Source organism: Notamacropus eugenii, chromosome 3, assembly GCF_028372415.1.
Source record: "Notamacropus eugenii isolate mMacEug1 chromosome 3, mMacEug1.pri_v2, whole genome shotgun sequence".
Taxonomy (NCBI): Eukaryota; Metazoa; Chordata; class Mammalia; order Diprotodontia; family Macropodidae; genus Notamacropus; species Notamacropus eugenii.
This window is the reverse complement of record NC_092874.1, coordinates 371,852,092-371,864,125: the sequence shown is the minus strand read 5'-3', so window position 1 is coordinate 371,864,125 and position 12,034 is coordinate 371,852,092. Positions and strand designations below refer to the sequence as shown.

At 35.3% G+C, this 12,034-nt stretch overlaps 1 protein-coding gene and 1 long non-coding RNA gene across 7 annotated transcripts in view; one reads left to right on the top strand and one right to left on the bottom strand.

Annotated features, from left to right (window-relative positions):
• The window catches only part of LOC140496993 (aldehyde dehydrogenase 1A1), a 269,491-nt gene extending 263,595 nt beyond the window's left edge, over positions 1-5,896 (top strand). For all 4 annotated transcript variants that reach the window (XM_072597452.1, XM_072597450.1, XM_072597447.1 and 1 more), the window contains 3 exons: positions 869-1,026; positions 3,596-3,670; positions 5,354-5,896. In XM_072597452.1, coding sequence (XP_072453553.1) covers positions 869-1,026; positions 3,596-3,670; positions 5,354-5,426 — 306 coding nt within the window. In that variant the 3' untranslated portion in view covers positions 5,427-5,896. The remainder of the gene's footprint in view (positions 1-868; positions 1,027-3,595; positions 3,671-5,353) is intronic.
• Positions 1-12,034, bottom strand: part of LOC140496998 (uncharacterized) — a 58,468-nt gene that overhangs the window by 27,793 nt on the left and 18,641 nt on the right. The window lies entirely within an intron of this gene.

Below are 12,034 nucleotides of genomic sequence, written 5' to 3'. Positions count from 1 at the left end.
GAGAATGATCCCAAGCTTCTTGTGCTGGGAGCTAGGGGCCTGGTTATGGGCTTTGTGTACTGAGGCCTCAGGTTCTGGTAATTGGAGTCTGTAAAGGCTGTAGCTTACCTGGTGTTGACCTGGAATGGTGGTGGTGGCTGATATGTGCCAAAGTCAGGTAGGGTTTTACTGTATTTCCCCTGGATTACACTGAAGTTTGTGAAGGGTGAGGTGTCGGGGTAAGGGTGGTCTTGCCACTGAAGGTCTTCTCCCCTCTAGGGGCTCCAGTAGGCTTAGTTGCTGGTGGACACCTGACTAGCACACAAATAGTAGTCCTCCACACTGGTGTCTGCCAGTTCCCATCTGTGTGAAAGCATGTGGGGGTCTCCTGGTGTTGGTGCTTTCCCACCTGAGAACCCATGTCCTTGATTGATTCTGCCATTCTCTCTACCATACCATGGTGCTTCATGACCTGCTTTCTATTAAAACATTCATTCAACAGGCATTTATTAAATGACTACCATGTGCAAAGTATTACGCTTGTCACTGGGAATATAAAAACAAATCTAAAAGCAGTCTCTTGTCTTGAGGAGTTTACAGTGTATTTGACAAAATTACCTGTGGTAGATCTAATCTGAACACATGAGTATGGGGACCAATTTGCTCCAAAGTGATTTTAATCTCATTTTAGAAAAACATCCATTCTTAAAAAACTTGTCCAGCTTCAAGTCATACCCCAAACTAAATGAGAAAACAAACAAAAGCAAACTGTCCACACAAAAAAAGCAGTTTGTTTGATTTGATTCATATTTGTGTGTTTTCCTCCTCTCACCTTCTTCTCTCTCATTCACTCAATTTCTTTTTCTCTGTCCTTCTTTCTATGGTGCAGATTTTTGGACCAGTCCAACAAATCATGAAGTTTAAGACTATTGATGAAGTGATCAAGAGGGCTAATAACACCCACTATGGCTTAGCAGCAGGCATTTTCACTAAAGACCTTGATAAAGCCTTGACCATCTCTGCTGCTCTTCAAGCTGGAACAGTCTGGTAAGTCAAAATTTAATAATGTGGACATTTAGGAGATTACATCACATCTCAGATCATATTAAGAAGAAAACATGGACATGTGAAAAACATTTTTTTCTTTCAAACCAGAGAGGCCACTGAGGTATAGAGCCTCTTGGGTATTTTCCAGGCAGATGAGTGATCCAGTAGTTTAACTGAGGTCTGTCTGTCCTCCATGAGGTCTCTCTATCCTCCATGGTTTGTTTCTTGAAGATATTTTAATGAAATTTGTTGTTCAAAATTAGCTAATTCAGAAGCATTGTGGTGATAGTAAATAGTATTACTCTTACTAATATGAGGAACAAATTTTAATAATATAGAAAATAATAAAAACATAGAAATAATAGAAATAAGCTACACAAACATTTAATTCAAAATATGTAAACATTAATATATATCATAAATATTATATGATAATAAAAATACTACTATAATAATAATAGGTAGAATGTTCATAGAGCTTTAAAGATTGCAAATCACTTTACAAATAGTATCTCATTTCTTCCTGATAGCAACCCTGAGAGGGAGGTTAGGCATTTATGTAACATAGGACATACATCCAGTAAATGTCTGAGGACCAGTCTTGGAATCAGGAAGACCGATGTTCAAATCCTTCTTCTGACAAACACTAGCTGTGTGGCAAGTCATTTAACCCCTTGTATTATAGGAACATATGATTATGTTAAAACATAAGCTGTCTTGCTCCCTCAATGGAAAGGATTTCTGACTAATAGTGGAAACTATTCCAATGAAATTACAGGTCCATGATAAAAGGGAAAAATTAATTAATCAAGAAGGATTTGTTGGTACCTACTACATATTTGGCACTGTATTAATTGATGCAGAAGATACAGTGTTATATGTTAAGGTCATATGTTGTGCTTGTTTGGGGAATAGACCTGATATGTCATTAGAACAGGGAGAGTTTGGAGAGTTGCCTTAGATGCATCTTCAAGAGTTTCCAGTGGCACTGAGCAGTTAGTAACCAGCACAGGGTCACACGTCTAATATGGCTGAGAAACAAGAACTGAACTCAGTCTTCTTGATTATATTTAGGGACATTTTATTTAGAGTTGAAAGGAAACTTGGGATTCATTTAGTCCAATCCCCTGAATCTGATAGATCACAAACTTGTGTATCAGAAAAGTTAAGTGACATGTTCAAGTAACTTAGTAAGGAATAAAACTGGGATATAATATCAAGTCCCTTGACTCTAAATTCAGCTGCTTTCCTACATCAGCACTTCAGGGTGATATGACAGTATTCTGTTATTAATCTCTTTATTCTCATACTAGCTGCTGTATCAGTAAAGGTCACATTGCAATTTTGAAGTAACTGTCTTTCAGTCATTTTTGACCTTACCTTAGGTTAGGACAAAGGATCATTCATCTAGCTACTCCTTCTTAAACCAAAGTATTCCTTCGATACTTTCTCCTACCTACACTGTCCATCATAGCTAGAGCTAACAGTGTGTGTATGTGTGTGTGCGTGTGTGTATATGTGTGTGTGTGTGTGTAATGCACATGCATAATCAATCCAAATAGACTTGCTTCTTCCTTCCTTAATAAACTTCCAGTCTGAGAAGCACTATCCTCAAGAATTCCTGGAATCAAAAGGTTTTCTCACCTTAAGAATTTTTCAGTGGTTCCATTATGTGTTCCATAGGAATTTCTAAGCATTAAAAAGCACTTCTGCTTTTACCTTTAAAAAACATACTGTGTTCTAAGAATTTTATTGGTGGTTCCTGAGACAAAAGGAAGATACTAAAGTGTAGAGGCCCAGAATTATGAGTTGCCTAAAGAGCACAGGTTTTGCTGATTCCTCTGCTCTCTTGACAGATTTTTGTAAGTGTATGCCCACACTCCTCCACATACACTAAGTGCTACAGTAAGAGATTATAACCTAAGAAGTTCAGTGGATAGCATACTGAGCCTGAAATTAGAAGGAACTGAGTTCAAATGTGACCTCATACATATTCTGGCTCTGTGACTCTGGGCAAGTTACTTAACCTCTATTTGCCTCCATTTCCTCATCTATGAAATGGGCATAATAATAGCACCCCCCTCCTGAGGTTATTGTGAAGCTATTTGATGAAATGACATAGTAATTATAAAGTGATCATAATAGTACTTGGCACATAATGAGTGCTCTATAGATGTTAGTTATTATTATTACCACTTGTACCTGCAACGGTGTTAATATCTTTTTTGTCTTATTGTTAATTAAATGATTTTAAGACTTGAAAGTGGTCGATTCAAGGCCTGCCTCTGACATATACTGGTTCTATTATAGCTCTGGACAAGATACTTTTCACTGAGAGTTCTGTATTTGAATGAAATTATAGGTCTGATCCAAAGTTAAAAGAAATAATATTTGTAAAGCACTTAGCATAGTGCCTGATACATAATATAGCCTTGATTAAGGCTTACTTCATTTCCTGCCTTCCTTTTCAAAAAAATAAACTCAAAAGAACCTCATACATGGTAATCACTAAACACATGGAGAGTAAAATGCACAAAAATGTTCATGTAAAATACCATTGTCTTTGCAGGGTGAATTGCTATGGTGGGGGTTCTATTCAAGCCCCCTTTGGCGGATTCAAGATGTCTGGAAATGGACGAGAAATGTACGTAAGGCATTTAGGAATTTTATTTTTTGTATCTACAATACGGATGATGTAAGATTTGTTTTCAAACCAGTTGATATGTTCAAGAATATTTTCAGAGTCCCTTCCTCTTTCTTAAGAACCTATAAGCCCAAAGAGCTTACTGAATTGTAGGTTCCATAGATTAATATGAAAAAGGATATTCAAATATAGAAAACTGCATCTTTACATTTATATAGATATGAAATGTTCCTGGACAAAAAATCAAAATAGAGCCATGTCCATGTTCATTTAAAGAATTATACAACTTCCTTTTCTTTACAAATTTACCAATATAAGAAAAATGTACTAATTTTTCCATTTTTAAAATATATGGAGGCTGTTAGCTTCTTAGTTTTAAGTAAAGATGTTTCCATTTCAACTCAGCCTACAAAATAAGTATATTATGGTAGTTTGGTATATAGTAGGTTGGTAATAAATAATTGAATGTTTAAGTCCTGTAGTATTTTTAAAGTATTTGCTTATTTAGAAGTATTGTTTTCTTCTTGTTTTGCTGTATCGACTTGATGGTGTTTATTTAAAAGAGTATTAGAATTCTCCATGGTAAATCTGTCTATTGAATGGTTACCTTTAATCTCATGACAATTCATTAATATTTTAATAATCACTATAAAATGATTTTTGAATACTGTGAAGACTCAGCTTCCTCCTGTTCAGTGAACACTTCGAAAATATATGCACACAATTCCCTTGTTTTTTGGAATCCTATTCACATAGAGAATTAGGTAGGGAGGGGTGATGAGGACTTTTCATCAATTGCCAATTTGGAAAGAAAGGAATATTCACTCTGTCTGGGTTATAAACGTTCTCATACTCCCTTCATCACTGGCTGCCAGCCCGTACTTCTTCAGGAGTTTGAGGTACAATATGGGCTGTAAGCCGTGGAACAGGGTCACAACTCTCAGCAGATTGACAGGGAGGCAGACTACCCACTTACCCACTGAAATTGTACATACTTTAACTGTCCTCTCTACATACTGTGCCTTAGACCCTCCACTTGTCATCTATACTGTGTTGCTGCCTCACTCCACGCCTTACTCTCCATCCACTGCCAGTTACTTACATAGTTAGATATTCCCCTGCAATTGTCTTTGGAAACAATCCTGGGATGTCAGCCCTGCATCTAAGGAAGTAATACCTGTATTACTTAATCATAATAAGAACACCAGTTTTAAAACTTCCAGTTGCTAAGTTTTTATATGGGTTTGTAGGAGAAGAATCATTAATACATAAGGTGCCTGTAATAGTTGTTGATTCTTTCTTGATGTTTCTATGAAGATAAAATGTTTCTGAGGCCATTAATCCCAAAGTTTTTGTGAATGATCCATAAATGGGATTTTGTGAATATGGGAAATTACCCAGGTAGAAATATCTTCTACTGATGTAGACCAACAACTCATCTTTAATGTTTATTCTTTGAGATGTGAGGCCCTTACACATTCATTGACTGACCAATGGTCACATAACTAGCATGGTCAGAGAAACGCCTTGAAGCCTGGACTTCCTGACTCCAAGACTTTCTTTCTAGTCATGATGCTATTTTGTCTTATATCTGCCCTAATGAAAAAGGCCAAATTCATGTTGACACATTAAATGTACTATATGAATAATAGTGAATGCAATTTTGAACTTTTTCCCCTCCAGGGGAGAGTATGCTCTCCATGAATACACTGAAGTCAAGACTGTCACAATCAAGATTTCTGAGAAGAACTCCTAAGAACGCCACGGGAGATGGTGTTCCATGTCTTCAATGAGGACTGAAAACGTGAAAGATAATGCAACTGCCATTTTCTCTGGTTATTTACATTAGCAGCATTAAGAAAAGTTATATCTAGAACCTCCTATGTGCCTTCTTACTCTCATGTAAACCTGGTGAATGCTATCCTTCCTGAAATTTGGGGAGTGCTGTCAATCCATCATCCCCCAACTATGAAAACACTCATGAGTTTTTCTTAATAAATGATTTTTGCATAGTTAAAGCCATTTAAAAATTAAGAGGGTCATTTATTGTTTTACTTTTTCTTTCTGTTAATGATTAATTGAAACTTACTCTGTTCACTGAATCTATTGTCATCTTTACCTTCAGAAACGATCCTTCATTTGAAAATAATGACTGTCTATTGAAGTACTAACCATTTTGCTTAACTGTATTTTCAATATCAGATTCATTAAAATAATCTCACATAACAATGTGTGCATGTGCACAATTTAAAGAACAGACTTTCATTGTGGAGATTTCAATTACATACAATTTATGACATACTTGGTCTTGAATTGATCTTGCATTTTATTTTTTAAATTCAAAGCATAGGGCCCTGTGCTTTTACTAAGGAAGTGTGTGTTTTGTTTTCTATTTTGTTTTTTATTCCATTTAAGTCTTATGATTGTAATACCGAAGAATGTTATGGTGAGGGAGGGAAGAATTGGTGAGAAGGCTCAACATAGAGGTATATCAAGGGAGATGCTGGCAATGCAAGTTATCAAATTTACATTTTCCATGGGAAGCCAGAATTTGAGGGCTACAGATATTTAAGGTAATTTAGAAGCTGTCTACTTCAACCTCTTCATTTTGCAATTGGAGAAATAGGGCAGATTGGTTAAATTGCTAATAAGGTCACTAATGTGACCACATTGTGACCAGCACTCATTCCTTTTGCACCCCACCTACAAATTATGAGGAAGGAAGGTTGTTGGCAGCTGCTTTAGATACCAACCCATGTAAGCCTTCAAAGTCGACTTCTTGATCATGATAGAATTACTGGGAAGCCTGGATATAATAGCAGCAATAAGCATTTCCTTTACTTGTCATCAATACTCTTGGCCAAACCCAGTTTTATACAAATCCCAACATCTTCCTACTAGTATAACTTCCCATTCCCATATGAAGTATCCATCTTTGAAGAACTCAATATCTTGTCCTCTAAGAAGTCTGAGAGTGGCTGGATTCATAAGACCATAGATTTAGTACTAGAAAGAATATCAGAGATCATTTACTCCAGTCACCTCATCCTGTAACTCAGATTGAATGAGGAAAAGTGAATTGCCCAGGATCACAGAGGTGGTGAATATCAGAGCTGTTATTACAACCCAGACCCTCCGACTTCCAAAGCAAAACCACTTCCTCTGTACTGCCTACTATATGCTGCCTTTCTTCCTATTCATAAAAGTGAAACCAAGCACTTATCCTTTTCTTTGAATGCTGTTGCTTAGAAAATGAGGGAATTTTGTTCTTGATCTTCACATTTCCACAAACTGCTATTTAATTAGACAATTACACAGAGGGAGAAAAATCACGATATTCATCTTGACTAGATGAACCTTCTTTGCTTATAAACTAAATTTATGTTCCTCAGAAAGAGGGTTAATTTTTATTATATTCCCTCCATTGAAGCTATAGGATTTACACATGGGTAGCTAGGTAGTGCAGTGGATAGAGCACCAGGGCAGGAGTCAGGAGGACCTGAGTTCAAATCTCACCTCAGACACTGGACACTCACTAGCTGTGTGGCCTTGGTCAAGTCACTTAACCCCAATCTCCACTCATCTTGATGAATATCTGGTCACTGAATTCAGATGGTTCTGGAGGAGAAGTGAGGTTGGTGACTTGCACAGCCTTCCCTCACTCAAAAAAAAACAAAGTCAAGTGCAAATCATGTTATCATGTCTCTGATGGCATGGTCTTCTTCGGCAACAAAGGATGAACACATCAGGATTTACACATAAAGGAAGATATCAAAATCAATACAAAAAAGGTGAATGCCAAGTCTTTTTTAATGATACATTTTTTCCATCTTACCCTGATGCACCATGAAGATCTTTTCCTATAATTAATGATGTCATTGCATTCCAAAACATATACAGATCTAAATATAATAATGTAAGTCATAAATTTTTAAACCATTTTACCATGTCTTCTAAAGGACAGTTAGAAAATAGTATCTTTGGGGGGGAAAAGTCCCAAGTATGAGGCCCAGGTAGGTGGCACAATCAATAGTACATCAAGTCTGGAGTCAGGAAGACAAGATTTCAAATCACAGACACTTACTAGGTATGTGACTTTTGGTAGATAATTTAACCTCTGTTAACCTCAGTTTACTCATATGGAAAATGAAGATATTAATAGCACTTCTCTCCCAAAGTTGTTGTGAAAATAAAATGAGATGACATATGTAAAGCACAGCAGAATGTCTGGCACTTAGGAAATATTATATAAATGTTCGTTACCATTTATAATTTTATTACTATTATTGCAGTTACATACATACACTTACATAGAATTTTCAGATTTGTAAAGCACTTTACATATGTTATTTCCCATGTTTTTTGATACAAGGAGGCAACCTGTGAATTAGGTGCTATTATTCCCATTTTACAAGTGATGAAGGTGAGAGATTTAGTGAAAAATTCAAGAAATAGAATTAGGTAATTTGTCCATGGCAACATGGTCAATAGTGTATGAATCAGAATTCCAATTTAGATCTTCTTGACCCCAAGGCTAGCATTCAGTCCCTGGTACTACCTTGCTACTTAGAATGATGGAAAGTAGCCACATGAGATTGAAATTTCATAGGAAAAGAAACACATTTACAGGTAGGTAATAAGGGGCATATTGTGTTGGATAAAAGAAATTAATAACACCTTACTGCTATAAAAGTCTGGATTCAGAGATATTTGATGCATTTGGAGACATTTTTTTCATAGTGGTAATAGATTTCTATGACCATTAATAGTGAAGAGCTCATTTTGTAGGTGACAGGCTCAAATTTGAAGTTCAATGATCACAGAACCAAATTTCTTCTATACTAGAATTGAACAGCAGAATTTTGTGTTCATGGGATTCCAGAAACAGGGAGTACACCAGTAGCATCTGCTTCTTGAAGCTTATTGCTCAGCATTTATGGGGGGGGTTTTAAGTTTTATTGATTTTTTTTTTCTTTTCTGTCATTTCCACATGTAATGAAGCAACAACTACTAGGCACCCTAGAGTGTTTATAATGTTTGTTTTGTTTTTTTGGGTTTTGTTTTGTAAAAATAACTAATGCATATAGGGGCAGCAGTATGTAATTGCTAAAGTGATAATCTTAATATAAGGAAGAATTGAGTTCAGATCTCTCTCACACACACATACTTACACATACACACACACACACATGCACAATTAGATATATGATCCTGAAAAATCACTTAACCTCTCTGCATCTCAATCTATGACCCAAGATTGACCTACTAAGATATGAATAGGCAGCAGTTTGTGTTTTTGGAGGAAACTAACCAACCAGACAAAATCATTGACACTATCTGTATTGACATGTTATTGGTATTCCACCACACAAATACCATATACCACAATGGGTGTTTATTATTCCCTTCTTGATTGTGAAATGAATGATTGAAAAATGAAAATGAACAATGATAATTGACAATGAGTTGATCAACAACAAATTATTAAGCAATTCGATCTTAGAGATTGTCTTTGTGGGCCCCATTAAAATAAACCTAAAATGAAGGTTTATATTTAGTTGTCTAGCCCTAAAAAAAAAAAGATATAGATCATTGTACAAAAACTTCTCAGGCTTACTAGTACTTTGAAAGTTAGTTTGCTAAAGGAATCCTACAACCTTATTTTGATAATGCAAATATGGTATTGACACTTAAACCAGGAAAAGCCAAAACAGAGGAAGAAAATTATAAATCAATTTTCCTCAGGAATTTTGATACAAAATTTTACATAAAACTTTAGCTAAGAAATGACAGCAACTTATCACAAGGATAATATTCTGTGACAAAGTGGGATTTATATCAGGAATGCAAGACTAGTTCAATATTAAGAAAAAAACAGCATAATTGATAATGTCAATAACAAAATGAACACAAATCATATGATTATATATACAAAAAAAGCTTTGGACAAAACACAACACCCATTCCTATTAAAAACACTAGAGGGCATAGGAATAAATGGAGTTTTCCTTAAAATGGTAAGTAATATCTATCTAAAACTTTCAGCAAGCAATATATGTAATGGAGATAAGCTAGAAGGATTTCCAATAAGACCAAGGGTGAAACAACGATGTCCACTGTCATCAGTGTTATTAAATATTATAGTAAAAATGTTACCTTTAGCAATAAGAGAAGAAAAAGAAATTAAAGGGAATAGTAATAGCAATGAAGAAATAAATCTGTCACTCTTTGCACATATGATGGTGTACTTAAAGAATCCTAGAAAATCAACTAATAAACTACTTGAAATAATTAACAACTTTAACAAAGTTGCAGGATATAAAATAAACCCTAATAAATCATCAGCTCTTCTACACATTATTAATGAAGCTTAGCAGCAAGAAATAGAAAGTTACATTTAAAGTAACTAGAGATGATATAAAATATTTGACAGTCTACCTGCTAAGACAAATCTAGATACTATATGAGCACCATTATAAAATACTTTTCACACAAATAAAATCAGATCTAAAGAATTGGAAAAATATCACTTACTCATGAGTAGGTAGAGCTACTAAAATAAAAATGACTATTTACCTAAATTAATTAACTTATTCAGTGTCATACCAATCAAATTACCAAACTACCAAACTACCAAAAGCTCATTTTATAGAACTAGAAAAAAATAATAAGAAAAATTCATCTGAAAGAACAAAAGGTCCAGAATATCAAGGGAGTTAATGAAAAGAAATGAAAGGTAGCCTGTTCATACCAGATCTAAAACTGTATTATAAAGCAGTAATAATCAAAACTACTTCCTACTGGCTAAAAAATAGGATGGTGGATCAGTGGAATAGATGAGGTACACAAGACACAGCAGTTAATAACTATAGTATTCTCTTCTTCAATAAAACCAAAGACATCAGCTACTGGGATAAGAATTCTCTATTGGACAAAAACTGATAGGAAAACTGGAAAACAGCATGAAAGAAACTAGATATAGATCTACATCTTACACCATATACCAAGATAAGGTCAAAATGGGTACATGACTTAGATAAAAATGGTGGTACCACAAGCAAATTAGGAGAGCATGGAATAGTTTACCCATCAGATCTATGGAGAAGGGAAGCATTTATGACCAAACAAGATAGAAAATATTATGAAATAAAAAATGGATAATTTTGAGCACCAAACTAAAAAGGTTTTCCACAAATAAAGCCAAGATTAGAAGGAAAGCATATAGCTTGGGAAATTTTGTGGCCAGTATCTCTGATAAAGGCTTCATTTCTAAAATATATAGAGAAGTGAGTCAAATTTATAAGAATACAAGTCACTCCTTAATCGAAATGTGGTTAAAGGATTCAGACAGTTTTCAAATGAAGAAATTAAAGCTATCTACAGCCATATGCAAAAAAATGATTTAAATCACTATTATTTAAAGAAATGTAAATTATTTAACTTGAAAAGGCTAAAAGCCAAGAGGAAAGAGGAAAGAGAATTGATAATCAAATAATTCTGTTTACAGATGATTGTGCACTCAATGCAACCTCTGAGGGTGAGAGGCAATGGAATATGAATTGATTCTCTGTAGCTTTTGCCAATTTTGACCTGTTAATTAACCCCAAGAAAACAGATTTTCCACCAGTCAATACCATGCCTTCCATATGTGTAACCACTGATTACATCAAATGGAGAAATTTTGAACATTGAGGATGAGTTTACTTACTCTGGAAGTATGCTTTCCAGGGATGCACACATGAATGATAAGGTTGATTGACACATTGCCAGAGCTAGCTCAGTGTTTGAGAAGCTCTGAAGGATAGTGTGGGAGAGAAGAGCTATTAAGCTGCTACCAAACTGAAAATCTATAGAGCCATTGTGCTGACTTGGGTATGGTTATGAAACATGGACAGTATATCAGCACCATGCCAGGGAATTGAATCCCTTCCATTTGAATTGTCTTAGGAAGATTCTGAATTTGACCTGGCAAGATAAGGTGCTAGACACTGAGGTCCTTTCTCGGAGTAAACCACTAAGTATTCAAATCCTAACACAGAGAGTGCAACTCTGATGGGATGACCACCTTGTTCAAACGCCAAACATACATTTGCATAAAGACTATTTTATGATGAAGTCACAGAAGGCAAGCACTCACATGGAACTTAGAAGAAGAGATACAAAGACTCTCTCAAAGTCCATCTCCAGAACTTTGGAGTTCATTGTGAGACATGGGATATACTGGTATAGGATCACAAAGAATGGAATACCTATATCAAAGAAGATGCTAGTCTCTATGAGCAAATCAGAGTTGCAGTAGTGTGAGGCCTAGAAAAGTAGGATCTTTTGCTGCTTTTGTTTTAATCAAGATGTATAGTATCTCTA